Source organism: Dermacentor andersoni, chromosome 6 (assembly GCF_023375885.2).
Source record: "Dermacentor andersoni chromosome 6, qqDerAnde1_hic_scaffold, whole genome shotgun sequence".
Taxonomy (NCBI): Eukaryota; Metazoa; Arthropoda; class Arachnida; order Ixodida; family Ixodidae; genus Dermacentor; species Dermacentor andersoni.
In genome coordinates, this window is record NC_092819.1 from 152,179,869 (window position 1) to 152,201,054 (window position 21,186).

General features: G+C 46.8%; 1 protein-coding gene across 7 annotated transcripts in view; it reads right to left on the reverse strand.

Moving 5' to 3' along the window:
* Positions 1–21,186, reverse strand: part of LOC140219018 (uncharacterized) — a 308,514-nt gene that overhangs the window by 48,778 nt on the left and 238,550 nt on the right. For all 7 annotated transcript variants that reach the window (XR_011895296.1, XM_072288860.1, XM_072288862.1 and 4 more), the window contains 2 exons: positions 10,969–11,175; positions 9,618–9,733 (listed from right to left, as the gene is read on the reverse strand). Coding sequence is in view for 6 of the 7 variants with exons in the window: in XM_072288860.1 (XP_072144961.1) it covers positions 9,618–9,733; positions 10,969–11,175 (323 nt within the window). In the remaining variant the exon portion in view is untranslated. The remainder of the gene's footprint in view (positions 1–9,617; positions 9,734–10,968; positions 11,176–21,186) is intronic.

Consider the following 21,186-nt stretch of genomic DNA (forward strand, 5'->3'; position numbering starts at 1 on the left):
GTGGTTGTCATACCATACCAGCGCCGTGCCGGCCAAGAAGAAAACAACGTTCCTAAGCTGACTGGCAGCATTCCAGTTATTGTATTGGCTTACCCTTTCGTAATGGGTTAGCCACTCATCCACATCTTCCTCTGCCTTCGCCGAGAACGTGCGTGGCTCTCGGTAGTGCTGGATAGGGACTGGGCTTGCCGAGGCACTGCTGGTGAGGGTATTTTGCTCTGTAGCCATGATTGAGCGCGACGGCGAAAGTCCGGCGAGGCGACGGCTTTGGCGTAGCTCTAGTGCTGGTGGTTCCGTTGTAAGTCGTGGGAGGTACCCCGCACAGCTCCACCAAATGTTACACACGAGGTGTTTAACGCAGAACCAGATGAATCTGGTTGATAGGCGCGGTTGTTGAAGAGCGGTCTCGCGGCAGCTTGGCCAACGTCGTTCTCTTCTTTCTTCTCGTTGTCTCCGCGGCAGGCGTGGTTCATGACAGCTAGTGACAATATATAGAAAAGAGTCGTGTGACCAGTGAATTTACTTACTGGCAACGTTTCCGACACCAGGCCCCCCTGCCAGAAAACGCGGGCACGTGATACTCGACATAGGCGCTATCACTGCTACGATGGCTTCGGCAACGGCTCTTTCACATCGGCTGCCGTGTCACGCGTCAAAATGCTGAAGCGAGACGCAGCAGTCGATGAGCAAGATTGTTCTTTAGCCTCCTAACGTCGGCACCCCATCGCGGCCTCTCTATCGGAGCGGATACTCCACACATCCCAACAAGGATGTTCGATCACGCATGGGCTCTGCAATTCGCTTCCCTATACCTGAACACATCGTCCCAGGAATCACATGGAGTATCCAACGCCTCAGCGTTCGCTTCTTTCAGAGTACCCCTCGCCTAGCAGTATACCCTGTTTCTCTAGCACGTTGTGGGATACCACTGCTCCCTTTCTTTCTACCTGTCTTCTTTGAATCCTTAATCCTCTTCGCCTACAGTCGTTGAGCCGTGCGCGTAACAGAAAACAGCACCAGCTTTCTCTTTCCTGCACCACAGGATGTATGTTGAATTCAGATTTCCAGCGAAGCGATGGTTGCTATAGCAATATGATATGCAATCATCTGTTTCTTGAAGTTGCGTCCTCCCGCCGAAATATAGTCGCTGCCCTCAATGGGCTGACGGCTGCGAGTCGTCAACTTATCTGGTGCATCGCACCTCCAGAGTTAAAAACTATTATGGGGTTTTACGTGCCAAAATCATGATCTGATTGTGAGGCCCACAGTGGTGGAGGACTCCGGAAATTTAGACGACCTGCGGTTCTCTACCATGCACCAAAATCAAAGTATACGGGTGTTTTCGCATTCCGCCCCCCTCCAAATGACGCCAACGCGGTCGCGATTTGATACCATGACATCGTGTTTAACAGACCAAGACCATAGCCACTAAGCAACAACGGCGGTGGCCTCGATAGTATCCTCACATAATGAGTATATATCTTGCATCGTGATGCTGACTGTACCAACCTGCTTCGAGCTCCGAGGCACTAGCTCTGCAGTTCCCCTCAGAAATTTTATGAAACTCTAGGATTTAACACGTTCCTTAGCGACGTTGAGACAGGAAGTTTCTTAAAATGCGTACCACTCGTACCTACGAGGAGCTGCGCGCGTACATAGAGCAACCAGGAAACATAAGTACAGCTTGATTGTCGATAAGTTAGTTATGGTATAAGATATGCGGGCGTTCATCATAGGAACAGTACCGCCCTTATTTAGTACCACGAACGTACCTTCTCAACTAACCTTAGAAATTTGAAGCTCTGCAGAGAAGTCTTTTTTACACAAAGAGACAGACATATAAAGAGTAAGTTCGTTTTTTTGCAAACTGTTTTTTAAAGCCCTGTTCTGAAATAAAGATATTGAATAGTAGTTTAAGTACACCTTTGTGTTATGTGTTTTTGAACAAATAAAAGCAAACAGGTGTGTTTCTGTCGTTTTTACAGAGACTGCGTTGTAAGGAAAGAGTTAAGACGCACTACGTTGTGTTGCATCTGGGTCGCAAGCCCCAAGGGTAGCGTTGCCCTGGCAGCCTGGGGCACAGCTGGAAGCATCCGAAGGTCCTGACAAAGGATGAGTCGACTGCTAACAGAACAACTTGTTTATTATAGCATCGCAAAAGAGCGGCCGGTCAGGCCGACCGAAGTGGAGAGACGGGAGACCACGTTACTCGACGGAAGAAATCGAAGCCTCTCTCTTGGCGTCCGGGGGCAACTGCTTTTATACTCTCGGAGTCGAGGGCAAGAAGGAACGGCTCGAAAGAGGCGCACGTGACGGCGGCACACGGACACGTTGAGACAAGAAGTGACGCATCCGCCGGGCCGGCGCCGGTCAGACCTCCTCGCTTCACAGTTGGGGAGCTCCTCTCCCCGGCTGCCGCGCTTTGACAAGCGTGGGCACCAACATGCATACACACTCACACACACACACACACGAAGACACGTGGCATTGAAACATGCCTGGACGCGCAGAGCAGGAGGCGTTGGGACAGCGCTGAACTGGCCCAAATGTCCGCCGCTGTTCACGAAGCCCCGGCGTCCGTTGCATCCGAGCCGGCTATACCGCGCGTCGGAGGCGAAACGTAACAGTGGACAACCTCAGGTACTGCGTGGCACCGCCGTGAATGCGCAATGACGTAATACCATCCTTGTATTATGCATTACGCACTTACTAAGGCGTAATACCTGCCCGACGACTGTATTACGGTGGTCGGGCTTGTGTTCTACCTACCGCCGTCGAAGTTTCTAATATCGGCTCTCAGTCATTTGATGTTCTTGATGGCAGGCGGCGGAACTGTCGTGCTTCTTTGGCACGAAAGAGCTAGGCGGCGACACCGACATTCTCTCCTTAGCTCACTGTAAGCAGCATGGTGTCTAGTGTCGCCATCGGCTTCCTTCCGTAAACGAGCTTGAACGGCGTCATGCCCGTTAGCTCCTTCACTGCTGCGTTGTAGGCGAAGGTTACATAAAGAAGGACGGCATCCCTCGTCTTGTGTTCGACAAGAACGTACGTTGCTAACATGTCGGTAAGTGACTTGTTCAGGCATTCGGCAAGACCATTCGTCTGTGGGTACGGCGACATGTTTGACTGTATTGCTGAACGGTCTGGGTAATCAGCTTGCACAGCACCACCTTTGGGCAGGGATTTCATTTCGGCGTGATAGGGAAGGTGTCCGAAAGTAACGGTAATTCACTTATTCCCGGGTGCTGACCTCTCAAAGGGCGCTATAGCTCCATTCCTATATGTTGGAGCAAACGGCAGCCAGACTCGCATGACTGAAATATTTCCGGTGGTCTTGTCGGTTCCGTCTTGCGTCGCTGACAGTCTCGGTATGTCTTCACTTAGTGGGTGATGTCGACTTTTACGCGCCGCCACTAATATGTCTTCCGCATCATTGCGAGCGTAATGGGGAACACGAGGTGTGCTGCCGTTGGATGATCATGAGGGGCCCGCAGTACCTTTGGGCGCAGGTCTGAATCCTCTATGGTTTAGAATTGGGGGAGTTGGTGTTGCGTACTGAAACTGGTACAGCTCAACACAGAGAGGAAAAGACAAGCCGAGCCGGCCAGACGGAAGAACAGAGCGCTGGCTTCCAATTGGTTTACTGGCAAGTTGCACAAAATATACAGCTACAAGAAAGCATCAGGACATGTGCTCACGACATGTCACAAGATGTCGCACCGATAGAAGACTACACCATCATGAGTCACAGAATGCGCGATTCCGTTAGGCATGGTTAAACTTATCAAGAAAACTTACTTCCTGTGAAGGCAGGCACAAAGATGGCGCGCTTACACATGTGCTGGCAGCCCTTGCTATGAGATCAGCTTCAATTATCTCCCGCATAAGTTGTGATTGGTGCTTTTTTAGCTAAGCCGAGCTATCCAGGGACACTAACGAATTCACTGTCGCGACTGTGAATGTAACGCGAATTTTTATCGGGCGTAACTGCTAGAAAAGCACCGATCACTATTTGATGATGGTGTAGTCTTCTATCGGTGTGACGTTTTGTGAAGTGTCGTGACGACACGTCCTGACCTTTTATTGTAGACTTATATTTCGTGCAATTTCCAAATAAACCTGTTGGAAGTCAGCGCTCTGTTCTTTCACCTAGCCGGCACGGCTAGTTTATTTCTTTCTGTGTTGCACACTCTAAGAAAAATCCCGGGGAAAACGGGAGTAACTGCGCCGTTAGTCCTAAAAAGGGCGCTTTCGTCCCTCAAAGGACTAACTGCATGAATGTGCGTGCCGTGTGCAAATTTCGGAGAGTAAGTGTTTAGTCCCTGGTCGGAAAGAGAGCAATGGGAGGACGAACGGCAACAGTTACTCCCCAGGCACTTCGCTGTTTTCGTCCGTGTCATGGAGCGATGCGGCGAAAACGGTATTGTCCATAATTTGTGAATGGTTCGAAGTTCGTGCATTGTCTATTGAACTACATGCAGAGCAGCACCTTGCCTCTTCGTGAGAAAAATTACGTGAAACTTAATACTGGAATGTGAAGAAGCATGCCCTTCGTGCGCACCCCATAAATGAGCGTTACACACTAAACGCGCAAGTCATTGATAGACGGCTAGATTTTCTTGGTCAATAGTACCTAAGTTCCTTCCGTTCCAAGGAGGTTGCGAACTGAAGCGATGTGTAGCTCAAACGGCACACGCTAAACGACAGAGAAATTGCCCTTCTCTGTCGTCTTCGATGCCCCGTTTGAGCTCGCTACACGTATACATGGCGTAGTGTCTCAGTATAAATCACCCTAAGAATACTCGGGCTGATTTCTTTTCGCAGTCGCTTATGGTTGCAAGTACACTCAACGTTAGACTCTCACTGCATAGCTTGCACAAAATACAGAGTCACTTTTATATTGCCGCACTTGCGTTCCCATGCTTAACCTTGCCTAAATATCCCGTCTTGTCAACCACCACAGTATGCACGATGCCTTTTCTCTGAGTGACTGTCAGTGTGCTCTCCATTCTCTGACTATGCACAACTGGTGAATATCGGGTTGTTGCTACTGTAATAAATACCATGTAAGAAAAAAAAAAAAAAAAAAAAGCGGCGTGTTGAAGTGGTTAAAGTACCTGACTTGTGAGCGAGAGGGCGTGAGTTCGACTCCTGCTCTTGGCCACGTTTTTTTTTTTTTCAGCTCTATATTTTTTTATTAGGGTATAAATGCCTAATTGCATCGGGCAGGACCATCGGGCAGGGGCAACTGTTAGTCCCCGAAGGAGTAAGCGCATGAGGAGTAACAGTTCATCCCATGTCAGTTCGTCCCCGAAAGGACTAATGATTGTGGCAAATCAGTTAGTCCCCAAAAGGACTAACCTCCCTACCCCTTTTAGTCCTTTTTTTCTTAGAGTGCACTGTACCAGATTTGGAAGGTTTGAATCCAAAAAAACAAGGTAGTTTTTATGGAATAGTTAGAAGTTCATTGTGTGTATGTTGTTTTGCAACAAAAATGTAGATAATATACACCCAAATATTTTAAGAACAAAGTCGGTTTTAGCTTCCGTACTGGACAAGGCTTCGTAACTTCTCGTCTGCTCGCTGCTGTTCGGCAATGTCGTCTGCTCATATTGCACATAGAAAGGTGTCCCTATACTTTTCTTTTTCTGGTGGTGTGTGAATAGGGGCTCGCGATTGACAGTCGGTATCGGAGTGTTCCATCCGGTCTTGTAACTTAGAATGAGAGTAGCTGACGATCATGTACAAGCCTTGCAATCTGAGGCTCTACCGAGCAAGGTGGCTAGGAGGTACGCTTAAATTGTCCAGTCAACACAATGCGTAACATCCGCTTAACACTTTGAAATGAATGGTATACAACCAAAGGCGAAATTTTGCGGTTGCTCAAATGAGTGCAAGAAACACTTTTTTTCAGTCCTGCAGTTATTGGCTTCCGATTTCAATAGCAACCGGCTAGCAAAATTTATTACGCTTTCAAGTGCATGTTTCCTTTGCCTCGCACGGCGCCGAGGTCTACTCTAGTAGCGTATGCGTGGGTTTTGGTGCCAGCCTCTTCATTGAAGGGGGTGAACTCTGGTGGTGACTGCAGGCGTTCTTTGAGTTCTTCGGGTGCTTCATGCGGCGGCGTTTCGCGTTTGAACTAGAGGTGTGATATTGAGTTGAGTAGGCTCATAGACCTAGCAAATGTTTCGCAGTGCAGAGCCCGTCCGGTACATTATTAACCAGGGGAGGGAATAGACGGTCTTTTCCTTACCCTTATTTAGGCGACGATACTTGACGCAAAAGAAGCAGAGTTGCACTTTATTTTTCACTAACACTAGGTGAGGCCCGCACGGGCTTGTCGAAGGCTGTAAACTTTCACCGTGCATCATTTCATAGGATTTTTACTATTTAGTCTTCGTTCTTTGGTCGAAACTCGGTAGGGGCTCTGCCGGAGTGTTTGAGAGCGTTATTATGCTGCTACGAGATTCTTAGTATTATTGTTTGTCGAATCTTCAATGCCGCCAGAAACCAGCAGGGAGACTTACAAGCTGTTCCTTCTTTATGTAGGGGAGGACTTTAATGAATGCGACAATTTGTTTCAGGTTAAAGGCCTTCGACGTAGGAGTAGCAGAATCACAGAGGAGAAAAATACACTGGCCTGCACAATTTCTTCCATGTATGCTATCGTCGTGCGTTTCTCAAGGTGTTTGTACATCCCCCTCAAGTTGGTCAGCAGAACATTCGTTTTCCCTCCGTACCATCGATTGATTCCATCCGCGCCGCAAATTTGACCGTTGAGTACCACATGTTTCTCGCCCTGGAGGACGCCTTCTACTTCTGCGGGTCTTTTGGTGATGACAGAAATCAGGACGCTGGAGCCTGACGGGATGCTGACTTGGCCTTCGAAAACATTCAAGGCGCGGTAACAGCGATTCTTGTCCGACAATATGGCTTAGTTCATGGGCAGTGCTTTTAACGTGACAGCGTTAAGGAGGTCGTGTCGCAGAAAAGCCGGTGTCGTCGTTGTCGGCGTCAGCGGCATCGGCCGTGAGCGAAAAATCCCGCTAGGGGATTCAAAAATAAAAACATCTTGCAAGATGGACTGAGTGGTAATCGAACCAAGGTCTCAGGAGTGTGAGGCGGAGACGCTACCACTCAGCCATGAATTCGATGGTTCAAAGCGGTACAAAAGCGCCTCTAGAGAATGCGGTGTTGCCTCAGAAACGAGCCGCAGAAAGTTATACTGCGGTGTATATCGGTAATTATGAGCATGTAAATTTCAGAAGTCGCAGTTAAACGCGTAGATAAATACGTTTCGGCTACATTTCTTCTGCGCTGGGCGCACACGCAGAGCCAGCTTGCGACAAACACAGAAGACCCCCTCCTCGCAATGTACGGCACTGCCACGACAGGTGGCGCGCCACTCGCCTGCTTCTCCACTCTCGTCTCGTCAACAGCATGCCGAGCGAACGAGTGGGTGGTGCGAACGGGGTGCGATAACGCTATGGCGTTCCACTCTTGAAGGCGAAGCTTAAGCGTCCTCCAATTTTTAAGTTTGATTTTAGGTCGAGAACGGCCGCGTGATGGCTTAGAGAGTACATACCGAAGATAACATCCCACATGCAATGCTGCAGGACGACAATGCTGTCAAGGTAAATACGGTTATGAACTGCGACTCCTTCGGTCAATATTACACACGACATTCTTAGGTAGCCACTAGCTGTGAGTAATTCAAGGCAGTCCCGCACAGTCCTAACGACCTTCAGCTTGGCGCCAAACGGCCCACTGATGATAGAGTAGGGGCTCTTGTGTTGGTTAGAGCAGTGAGGTTTGGGTGTCTACGTTGAAATCTGTGGTTCCTGGTTTTTATTATTAGAGTTAGGTCATGGCGTCGGGTGGCGGCTGCATCGCCTTGTCCCGCAGCTGTTTCGACGCGTTGTCAAATCTGATTTAGTTGTTTGTTTCTTTGTTATGAGACTTCGTCTAAATAGCTGCATTTCACTCCTGTGTATTGCGGAAGGTCTTCGGGCGGCGGAAGGTCGTCGGCATTTCGACGAACAGCAACCGCGCCTCCATTGATTGCTGCTTTCCGTTTCCAGGATAAGAGATAACGGACCAGCCACGGTTTGGGCCAGTGCACGATCGGTGCTGCGGTGAGAGGTACCGGCGTGGCGATGGCGAACGGGATGGTTGCCGAGGTCCCCACTGTGTTGCCGCGAAGTAACAATTGTGGGCAGTATCTTAGTACTATCTGAGGTACGCTTTGGTCTCCTTGTATCTCTATCATGATACGTCTGGCAAGACGTGTATCAGTATCCTGTATTTCCGATAAATCGATAAGTGTATCCTATGTTTTAAGATACAAGGCAGTGGTATCGCAACATCAGCGTGCGAAACTATAGACACTGGCTGAACTCCGCTTCTCAAAATGATACTGGTGGCACTAAGCCACCTCAATTTTCACAGGCACTAAATTTTCTATTGTATGACCTTAGCAGCTACGTGGACAATACTTCATGTTTAAATAGCGGCAGTATCGTGTCACGATTTGTGCCAGTGCAATACGTATGCAACCTTCTTGGGCTACACAAATTTCCTCGTAGAAAAAAAATCGCAAAAGGAGGCACGTAAATATTATGTCGCTAACGAACGCTTTACGACAGCAGACATGTAGAATATGAAAGGGCATTGCAACTTTATGATCTCTGCATTCACGATGCGCAAAAAAAAAAATGTCACTACCAGCGTTGGTGCTGCAGTGCAACATGTGCGTTGCTGCTGTAACCCGGTATTGCGTAAACGGTAATACGCTTACGGACAAGAAAAAACATCACAGCGGTATTTGCGCCATCTTGCAGGGGCTTCTTATGGAATTCCTTGTAATTAGGTGGCGACCCGCTAGCAGTTCGGCAAGCAGAGCAGCGACTCCCATCAATTACAACAGCAAAGAGCAAAAACCGCTCACAGCGCAGTGTATAAAGAGCTTTCATGTTAAGCAGGTAAAGCAGCCCCTAAAAATTGTTTCGGAATGTAAATATACTTTGAGCAAGAAAAGAAACATCTTGAGATACTGCCAGACATTTCAATCAAAGGAAGCAAGGTTGGTCGGAGTTAAAAAGTTTCCAAGCAAGCATTTTGGTGAATGCGCATTTGCTGCTTTAATACAGAGATGTATAATAAGACATTTGCGAACGTATGGAAGTATCTTAAGATACAAATCGAAAGTATTGTATCGAATACAATAATTGCCGTAGTATCTTGTATGGGTATCTCAAATACTTGTTGCTCGAATGTCTTGTATCATATCATGATACAATTGCAAAGTATCTTTGCCCAGCCCTGCCAGGTAGTCGGCAATGTGGCGTTGCATTTCACCTTGTGGGAGATTCGTGGCGTTGACGGTGAATCCTCGCATTCCCGTATCGCGCAATCGGCGCCGGCCGTAAACGGGGGCGACACCACGATATGGATGGGGGCGCCTCGCTTATTAAGGAGCGATACACAGTAACAACAAATAACCCTTATACGGGATGCAACAGGATTGGAACATGGAAATGAACGATAAACTTTTCAGGGTTTGGGCAATTTCTCGAGTGAATTGCTGCGGCGAGCACTTCAGCCCCTAGTGAACTTACCAGTTACAGGATGCGGAGTCTCTCTTGTCTGGGTGAGTGTTCGGTTGGAACCTCGTAACTATTGTAATCACGCTTCCAGTTCTTCCGTGAAGGATGTCTGCCGTGTGGTAGGTGTACTGGAAAGTAAATACATACTTCAAATATGTTATTATGGTGCTGATTTTATGTGGTTCAAAATTAGGCACCCTATCTTGTAGAAAGATAACAAGCATCACATTAGCGTGAGGGATACAACAAGTCCTGCTACTATATTATTTTCAATAAATATCTATGGTCATATGATTGCATGGGCACTGTGAAAATATTGAAATGCTCAAACAAGTTCATTTTAATGGAACATAGAGTTCATGATTTCGATCATTTGTTCGTCTCAACATGATTGGGCTGCATGCTAGAAGTTCTTTTTTTACATCAACAAGTAGGGAAAACCACTCGTTTCGCTCATCTCTAGCACGCTCTCAGGTTTCAAGAGAAAGTGTTCCTGGACTCCCTCAACAGTACAGAGGAGGAAACAAGCCAGCAATTTCAATGCTTATCTGCTTACTTCGTAATCTATTAGCAAAATTGGTGCAAATACAGCATTATACGTACATGTTTTATTGACAGTAATAATATTACGCTGTATTGAAAAACCAACAATGAAAAATCATTTAGCACCACCGCCAGTAAAACGCGGTGCTCAGTTGTGCGTAACTGTGGCTAATTGCAACTGTGTCATAAAACCTGTAACACCAGGAAATAATAGTTTTTTAGTCGATTGTATTTTATATCGTAATCCTGACTCGGTACTTCTGCGTAAAATTATGTCGCTGAGAGGTAGAAATATAGTAGCAAACTAGTCAACCACATACTTCAAACTGTGGAAAGCGCTGTAATGTACGCATTTCGTTAAAAGTAAAAGAAAAGCAATGGCCAGTCGGGCATTGGTGTCACCATCAGCACTGGTCTTTATGAGAGAGCACCTGACTCGCAGATTCCTTCCAAGGTGCACATATTGTTATTGCTGCACAACACGTCAAAATGTAGAGGAATGCCTGCTCACTAACTGTAGGCAGTCCTGTACGCGAACTGGCCGGATATGAAGGAAGCACTTCTATTCTCCATGCAAGACCAGCAGATGTTTTTATATTGTTTTTATCGTTGGGCTTTACTCCAATATTCCGGACCTGACACGGTCATGTGGTATGCTATGTATAGTAGGATAGGAGCGAGGCCACCTAAAGGTTGTATGCTTGGCGCCATGTCAAAGAACAATGCTGTCAAAGACATTTCTTATAACCGACGTTTACTGTTCAATAAATGAATAAGAAAAAAAGCAGTGGTAAGGAGAATAGGAACTCCGCCTATTTACCTCGCCATGTTTATCGGTAACAAACAACTGGTCCAACAGGCTGGGGTTCGAACTTCTATTGTTGATGCTGCTCCAGACCACCCAATGGACTTCCAGGTTCTGTGCTTCGTGAAATCCAGCCTGGCCGAAAAGTATGTCCGCTGAAGCCGTGTTCACATCGTATGGATTTGCATTGTCAGATGCCAGGTGGAGGTTATTAATAAACCCCTGAAAAGCGGCAATACCGTAAATTTGAGGTGCAACAAAAGGAAATTAACTCGAATTGTAGAACTTTCAAACACTGTGACCATGCTCGAATTATGTTAACCGAAAAACTTGTTGCTCTGAGCAACTATCCACTCCTAGCTCACGATGTCAGTGCTTTAGCTTCTGTGTAATGACCATAATAATGCCAAATGTTCAATTTTAATGCAGTATAAGGACACAGTGTAGCGTCTCGTATTGTGATGTATTTGCGTGGCGTGCGGACACACGGAATTATACATCAGAGACCGGGCACAAAAAGCCGCCACCGTTCCACACTGTGAAATTGGTTGTAGAGCGTAGCTGTTGCCGACGTTAGACAATCACAAACTGCTGATATATTGTATGCCACCATCTACAGGGGCACTCTTTCTATTGGCGTCAACTCACACGCCCCCTTCTCCAACTGCCGTTCGAGGTCAGTCTGAATTGCCGCGGCTGCTAGGTGGCGGTACTGTTTTTGGACACTGTTAGGCATAATGTCGAATACGCCCGCTGCATTCTAAGGGCAGAGAGCCCATGCATCAAGGACAGATACATTGTGCGGACAGGTACAAGGCTGGTCAAAAGTTTCCAGGCTACAGTTTGCGCGAACACGTTGACTTCGTGCCTTTGATGTGCCATGTATAGTATTACAAGAGCCGGAAGGCTTCTGTGAAGAAGGTAAGGAACACTGTTTCTCACCACCCAGAGCTTGCTATTGCCAACTCATTCCAGGAGCCTCGCCACTTGTATTAAAGGGAACATTTTTGAACGCGTTAATTGTCGCCTGAGAAGATGTGATAGGGGACTCCACGTCACGCAAACATGCGTGTGTGCGGAAGTGCCTCTGATGCCCTTATTCTTCTAGGCCCACCGCAAAACGTAAATGCCTTATTGAACTAATTTAATTTTTCAAAGTAAGGTGCGTTAGAACATTCCTAAAGTACGGTTTACATACCAGCTGCAGCCATGATAGCTTCGGAGTGTAGTTCTAAAATACGACAAAACATAATTCTGCTGTGCGAAAACTCAGAGACAAAGTCTTTTTGCAGTTGCCGTTTAAGCTCTGTCTGAGTCATCGTGGCCACTAGGTGGCGGTACTGTTTTCGTATGAGCACTAGCCGACAAAAAAATTGCCACCAACGAAAGGTTAACAGCTTCGCTGTTAACTTCTGGTTGGTTTGGTTGGTTTACTATAGAAGAGCAAAACAGGCCCATGGACACTGCGCGTGTGTTAGACCCTTTAGCTAGGATATAGGACACATTGCCAATAAAGTTTCCAAGGAATGGTCTTTGACAACATACCTTGATGATTCAGCAAAATGCACGCGTCTTTATGCAGTGAATGCGGAGGTAAACTCTAGGGCTACCGTCAATACACGGAAGGAATATAAAAATTATTTTTGCAAATTCCGTTAGATGTGACATCCACCTACCATTTCATGTATAAGATCTCCTACACGAAAAGGAAAATGGTCCAGTGAAAATCCTTAAACAGTTCCGCAGAACATATGTCGAGAACTTAAGCATATCTAAGTTTGCGTAAATCGCTCTCATCAGTAGCGCTTGTCCTTGTCCGTCTTTCTTGTTTCCGTAGTTTTATTCGCACTAAGCTACTACTTCAAATACGCTCTCATCAGGCCACGTACAGGATAGGTGCTAACAGGCCAAGATACACTTTATTCGCAAATCTCGTGACCCACCTCAAGTTTCGAATTGCACACCCATTTGTCTCACCAGTACGTCATGAAAATTATCCAGAAGTGTCATCTTGCAGCACTTTAGTCTTATCATTGACCGCAAGACAGCTTGGTTTACAAACTGCAAGTTGGACAGCCCTCAGCTAACAAAAAGTTGTTCATGACCAACTGAACTAAATGATAACGACCAATCTGAAATCAATATAATTTTACTACATATAACAAGGTTATATGTAGTTACGTCACAGGAAACTGAACGCGAAACCAGAACAGTGCCATTGGAAAAGGAGGCGCATCCAGTGGGTGAAGAACTTTTTAGGGAGCCACTCACAGCCCGATATTCAATCACAGTCCATCTCGTTGTAGTCTTCGTTGCAATCGGCATCCGTCAGTTCTCGGTCCGTTGTCATTTCCGATATTTTTTTAAGTAGCATGATTGATATCGTTTAGTCGACGCAGCTGCCAAGTGGCTGTGGCGTCGCACTACTAAGCTCGTGGTGGAGGGTTCGATCCCGCTGGGGTGGCTGTATTCCCTGTGGATCTGGTGCCTGTCAACGAACCCCGCCTGGCGAAATTTACTTCGGAGTCCCCCAATACTGCGTGCATGATAATCAGATCGCGTTTTCAGATCTCGACAAACGCAATTACCCGCGACGAATTACGGCTATCAGAGCGCGCGCAACCGGAACTGGGAGGCTGCAGCGAGCCCAAAGCCAGGCCCCTCGTCGGAGCGTTCTGCTTACGTCACCCAGCAGTGAGCAGGCAGTGGACTGCAACAGCGAGGAGCACGAAGCTGCCGCGCGCTGGCTCGTCTCCGCACGTGTCATCTCCCTTCCACATAATTTCTCACGGGTGAAAGAAGTCTATTCGAACACATTGTCCAGTGTCCAAAGTGATTCGCTCCTGCAACTCCAGTGGATGCCCCGCATATACCGTGGACGTGCCGTGGGATAAACACCATTCGCGAAAAGGTACTCAAAGGTGTCAAATTGATAAGTGATCAAGCTCAACACTACGAACGAAGGAGTATGTGCAACAAGTTCTATAAATCCCTGTTGCAGTATCTCTCCGAAATGGGCCTCCATACTTATTTTAAGTATCATATATATTCTTGATTTCACCAAAGTCTTAGATGGTGTGGGCCATTGCCGCAATATTTCTAAATTGTCTGCCCTCCGATTTGACTCCCTTACTTTATCATGGTTTCGGAATTTTCTTTACCTTCACAAGCAATTCTGGAGTGTTAATAATTCTTGCTCTCACTCTTGCTAACTCTGTCCTGATCTTCGACAGGAAAGCGTTCAAGAGCCGCTACAGTTCTTGATCCACATAAGAAATCTGCCAAATAACGTATCAAGCATCATAATCTTTTGTGATTATAGCATCTCATACACACCAATAAAATGTCCCGACGCCGGCTTGATCGTGCAAAACGACCTTAACATTACCACTAAGAAGTGCAACACGTGGCTGATGACCCTAAACAATAACAAGTGTAAAGTTATTTCTTTTCTACTTAAGCATGACGTTCTTCAATTTTCCTACCACATATAAGGTGACCAGGTCTCCCGGGCATCATCTTATAAATATCTTATTGTTTATTTTACACCACTCCTCTCCTAGTTTGATCAAATCATTGCTGTCTGCGCTAAAGCCTCAAGAATATTAGAGTATTTAAGGCGCAACCTCGGTCATTGTCCCTGTAATGTTCGAAAATTATCCTAACTTTTGTACAACCATAACTTGAATGTGCCTTATCTGCTTGCTCTCATTCGGCTCATTTTCAAATGAGCATGCTTGAAGCAGTTCAGAGCAAAGTCACCCGGCACATTTCAAGAAACTATGACAATCATTGAGGTGTGACTAGGCTTAAACTCGATAATTGTCTTCATCCATTAGCCGTTAACAGCTGAATGTCTCTGCTATTCCTGTTTCAGGAATACGTTTACAGCAAAAAACAAAAGAATATCCACGTGATACCTTGAATGCCCCCTTCACGCTTCACACAGGCTCATGATGATGTGAGGTGTTTTATGGCGAAAGCGCCAGGTTTGGCTGGCGTGCGGCCCATCTTGGATTAGGGGTGTGCCATTTAGAATCCACACCTGAAATCCGACATAGAAAAAACTCCAATCCGGCCAAAAAAAAAAAGCTATCCGATTTATATGCCGGCGTTACGACAAGGACTTCTTTCCCTCTTCTAACCTGCCCTCCTTGGACTTCTCTTTTCTGGTAGAGCGGCGTAATGTAGAAAGTCTTAAACTCTTTTACACCACTGTTAACTCTGAACGTTTCTCATACTTGGAATACATTAAGTTTGCTAAAGCATCTAACACACGAATTTTCACCCTCTAAGTATAACACCCCTGTGCACCCGCACTGACAAATTCAATTATATTTTTCCCCGATTCATTGAATTGTGGAACCAACTTCCCGCTAACAAACGAAAATTGAGATTTGATAATTTTGTTAAGGCGGGCTCTCGTTTAGTCCCGTGATTCCAAAATCCATGTGTTATTCACTATGTTCATATGAATATATGTATGTACTTAGACCATTTTTTTTTCTTAACAGATTCCTTATACTAGCGCTTTGCTTTGTACCTTCGATTTGTGTACCCTCTTTGGCTGTGTGTGCGGTACCCTTGATTTTGGACCCCACTCCTGCGATAACCCTCTTAGGGTTGCAATATGTATCAATAAAAAGAATGAAAAAGCCACTGTTCGCCGTACAAACCGCTTTACCGAACATGTTCCAATCCTCAGCTGGGCTACCGCTTTTCTTCTGCAGTGGTTGTACGCCCTTAGTCTGAGTTGAGTTGTAAACAGTGCACCAGTATGGTACTGTGCATACGGATTGGTCACTTCGAAATCCCAAAGCTCACTTTTAGGTAGCCTATGTACGAATTTCTGCCAACTGGTCATTCTCACCATCCTTGCATCATTCTCAATGTACGGTGCTGTAGTATCACACTTTTCTCTTTTAGCGAAGAAAAGGTTGTACGTGGGTCTGACAACACGGCTGTGTTCTTGTTTCAGTAATGTACAATGCATTTTTACACCTGATAATTCAGTCCATTGTTTATAGTGTTTTCATGTATTTTAACGCTTAGATGTGAACTCTAATACGTAGTTGTGGGAATCTATATAACCATTGTTTCTTCTCATACGAAATAAATTCTGTGCAAACTTCGTAGTTGATGTCCGTAGTTCGTAGTTGATGAATATTTGAATTGGGCGTTCGACCCTGTTCAAAAATTCCCCTATTTGCAGACCGCTTGCCTCAATACATCAGGTTCCTTCTGTTACAAAATGTATTTTCCTTGTTAACTTTAGCAATGAATTAATACTGGCTTTGGAGACACGTAGATGGTTCCATTCTCTATTTGCCAGGGGGAGTGGTGAGGGCCGATTCGTGTGTCGTCTTTCTTACTCGAAGACGAGCTTTGCCCTAGTCGCGAACGTGGCAATGCCTGAAGACGCCTGCAGAGTGAAGGGTGAATCATTAGGTGTGTTCATTATTTTCGGCGCCTGCTTGGAGCATTCAGTATGCGCCATGGCGTATATGCGCTTTTTAATGAACGTTTCATTGCCAACTGACATAACTAGGCACGTACTATTGGGTATGTACCACACTTCAAGGAATCTCATCGACGCCATCTTGTTTAACTATGTGCCACCTACTGTGGGACAGTCCTAAATTTAAAAAAAATCACTTAATATTTATTTGCTGCTTCTGCAAAATCAAGCATACGTCACATGTATCCAAACGTGTTTTAATAATTATTCCCAACCGCGCCACGTGCGTTCTTCGTGGCAGCGCCACGGAATGACGCCGCGTGTATATTGGCAAGGAGGAGACAGAAACCCGGCTGCGTACACACCTTAACAATAATACATCTTCGCGATGGAAATATGGTGTGTTGATACATAGCTTCAATGCTAATCTCGTCAGCATCAACATGGATCGTGTGATTGGAACTGTCGGAAGTCTTCTGCTTCAAGTTTTTGTGAATAGCTAGACAGCAGTGTTCAAGAAGAGGTCTGCAAAGATATTGCTGCGGAGCAGTATTTCTGATGTCCTGTGAGGAAGTGCGAAGACGACGACAACAATTAGCCGCTAGCGCGGGCTGTTGCCTTTTGGCCAAGTGTAACGTATTGATCTACAAATATACATATATACAGCGTGGCGTCTGCGTCTTCCCACGTAACATACTTAGTAAAGGTGGAGAGTCCCTGCACCTCGCCACAGAGTTACGTAGGGGACGGTACATCGAGCCGTCTGTAAAGGCTCCCGAAGACGACAGCTGAATTCAGCCGGCGCCGACAGATGCTGCCACCTACATCGCACACTCCGCTGTCCATGATCCTGGCGTACCTCTAGAAAAACACGGAGAAGCCATTGTTGGCAGGATCAGTCTGTACGAACGCGTCAGCGCTAAAAACAGGTGGCACCCTACCGTCATATTCACCAACGTAATATTTTACCTCGGTCACCATCATCGGCCTAGTTACTCCCACTGCAGGGCAAAGGCCTCTCCCATACTTCTCCAACTACCCCGGTCATGTACTAATTGTGACCATGCTGTCCCTGCAAACGTCTTAATGTCATCCACCCACGTAACTTTCTGCCGCCCCCTACTACGCTTCCCTTCCCTTGGAATCCAGTCCGTAACCCTTAATGACCATCGGTTATCTTCCCTCCTCATTACATGTCCGGCCCATGCCCATTTCGTTGTCTTGATTTCAACTAAGATATCATTTACCCGCGTTTGTTCCCTCACCCAATCTGCTCTTTTCTTATCCCTTAAAGTTACACCTATCATTCTTCTTTCCATAGCTCGTTGCGTCGTCCTCAATTTCAGCAGAACCCTTTTCGTAAGCCTCCAGGTTTCTGCCCCGTAGGTGAATACTGGTAAGACACAGCTGTTATACACTTTTCTCTTGGGGGATAATGGCAACCTGCTGTTCATGATTTGAGAATGCCTGCCAAACGCACCCCAGCCAGTTCTTATTCTTCTGGTTATTTCAGTCTCATGATCCGGATCCGTGGTCACTACCTGCCTTAAGTAGATGTATTCCCTTACCACTTCCAGTGCCTCGCTACCTATCGTAAACTGCTGTTCTCTTCCGAGACTGTTAAACATTACTTTAGTTTTCTGTAGATTAATTTTCAGACCCACCCTTGTGCTTTGCCTCTCCAGGTCAGTGAGCATGCATTGCAATTGGTCTCCTGAGTTACTAAGCAAAGCAATATCATCAGCGAATCGCAAGTTGCTAAGGTATTCTCCATCAACTTTTATCCCCAATTCTTCCCACTCCAGGTCTCTGAATACCTCGTGTAAACATGCTGTGAATAGCATTGGAGAGATCGTATCTCCCTGTCTGACGCCTTTCTTTATTGGGATTTTGTGGCTTTCTTTGTGGAGGATTACGGTGGCTGTGGAACCGCTATAGATATCTTCCAGTATCTTTACATATGGCTCATCTACACCCTAATTCCGTAGTGCCTTCATGACTGCTGAGGTTTCGACTGAATCAAATGCTTTTTCGTAATCAATGAAGGCTATATATAAGGGTTGGTTATATTCCGCACATTTCTCTATCACCTGATTGATAGTGTGAATATGGTCTATTGTTGAGTAGCCATTACGGAATCCTGCCTGGTCCTTTGGTTGACAGAAGTCTAAGGTATTCCTGATTCTATTCGCGATTACCTTAGTAAATACTTTGTAGGCAACGGACAGTAAGCTGATCGGTCTATAATTTTTCAAGTCTTTGGCGTCCCCTTTCTTATGGATTAGGATTATGTTAGCGTTCTTCCAAGATTCCGGTACGTTCGCGGTCATGAGGCATTGTGTATATAGGGCGGCCAATCTTTCTAGGACAGTGTTCCCACCATCCTTCAACCGAAACACCTCAAATATGGTTTAGGACAGATGAAGACGAGGTCACTAGTTGGGATACGTTTAAGCAAAATTATCGAGAGTTGTTCGGCAATCCTTTAGGTGACCAACTTGCCGCAAAGAAGGCGTTATCCAGCCGAGTGCAGATGTCAACAGAGCCCTACGTCGCGTACATTCAAGACGTCTTGGCTCTGTGCCGCAAAGCTGATGCGCACATTACTGAGCTCGACAAGGTTTTTCACAATCTGAGAGGTGTTGACGAAGACGCCTTCAACTTGCTGGTCTTTAACAATGCGGCGACGGTGGACGCAGTTATCAAGGAGTGCCGCCGCCTGGAACTCGCAAAAAGCCGACGTATCGACCAATGGTTTGCCTGCTTAAAGAACACGGCGCTGTCATCCTAATATTCAGCACGTTTTCCGCAACCTGTTTGAATGGCGCACTGCTGACGACAAGCCTATTTATTTTCACTGTCGTCGAATTGGGCACATTTGCCGTCACTCGCAGTCGCTGGAGATCCGGGACCCAGTCCTCTATACTGGCTCCTCTCGTCTAAGCGGCTTTCTCATTCCAATGCTGCAAGGTGCAGCAATGCCACCACTGAACCTCCCGCACAGAACCGCCCCTATTCATGGTCGCCTTCACTTCAACGCCGACGACCTCCCTCGCCTCAGCCCCGTCGATCAAGTTCCCCGACTCCCTACGGACCCTCGCAGTGGAAAAACTAGAGGATGCAGTGCTTCCAGGTGACGCTGCATTGTCCCCTACGCCAGAAAATCCTCTACTGACGCTGCACACTCATATGAAACTTCTTGAGGTGCAAGTCTACGGTGTTCCTGTAGCTGCTTTTGTTGACACTGGTGCGTATTTCTCTCTCGTGAGCGCAAGCTTTCGTAACCGCCTGAAGAAATTAACACCCGCCCCGTCACCTGCTATCCGCGTCGCCGATGGAGGAGCAGGTCCCGTTATTGGTATGCGCGCCGCTCAAGCTCCTTCGCCAATCGCTCTACTATTGTTCTCTTCACCGCCATCGTCCACTCTCCCCACGGAATTATTCTCGACCTTGACTTCCTATCCGTCCATTCCGCTCTGATAGGCTGTGCCGTCTGAACTCTCCGCCTTGACCTGCCTGTTATGGACTCTGCTGAGCCACCCTCGAATCGCCTGAGTCCCGTAGACTTCGTTTTCTTGCGACCTTCGGCACTGACTTGCGTTGACTTTCTGTCATCCACGCCTATGCCCGACGGTCGCTACATCGCGACTCTCGTGCTAGACGTTGACCTTGAACATGACATCATGGTACCTCATACAGTTTTATCTATTACGACGAATTGCGTCGGACCACCAGTTCTCGATTTTGGCTTGACGACACCAGTACTGTCACCGGCGGATGTCTCTGGCCCAGCTGTGCACCTTCAAGGATCACACAGTAGCATATATTGTAGTAGACAACACTTCAAGGGACCCTACTCTATCATCGCACTCTGAAATTCGTACTATCGCCAACTTAGAGAACGATCGCGCCCTATTTGCCGTCCGAGCACGCTCATAAGCTCTACGCGTTCTGTGATCGTCTTTTGGCCCAAACAACAGCTATTAGACACCGCACAAAACACCGGCAATGTCCCTCCTATTCATAGCCGCCTGTACCGAGTATTGCCGGCGCCGTGTCAAGTTATGGACGAAGAAGTTCGCAAAATGCTTGCGAAGAAGCAGGGGGGTGAATCTCCGCTTGGCTGCCATTGGCTGTTTTCGAGCAGACGCTCATTCGACGCTAGCGCCAAGGTCCCCTTCAGTTACGGCCCTAACCAGTGGGCGTCGCAGAAGCAAAATGGCGGCGCACACGATTGTTCACCTTGTCATGGCAACAGGAATACCACCCGCGCGGCGCCTCCTCTCCCAAGCGTTTTTCTTTTCATTTTGTTTTTATTATTCCGACCCGCTCGGCTCTTTTTCACCGTTTCCCCCATGCCACGCGCGCCGCTTACTTTTTTTTTTGTTTTTACCTGTACGCAGTGCGTTTTTTTTTTATCCCGCGCGAGCTACGGCGCACCACGCACCAGCTCGTCAGCAATGCGCGCGCTACGCCACGCATTGGCATTGCTTGCGAGCTGGCGCGTGGTGCACCGTGGGCTACGCGTTGGCACGCACGCAGTCTTCCACATACTTATATTTATCAGCATGTGCCGGGGCAAAAAAAAAAAAAAAAAATCCACTTCCAACACAACAGATATTTAGTCTCGCTTTATTGACTTCGTTTTCGAAAACAGATTTTTCTTATAACGAGGTGTGATACACGGTCAAAAAATGAGCAAAAGGTAAAGGTGCACGACATCTACAAGAGTACTAAGCGCAAAAGTTCACAGACGGGGAAATAACAAAAGAAAG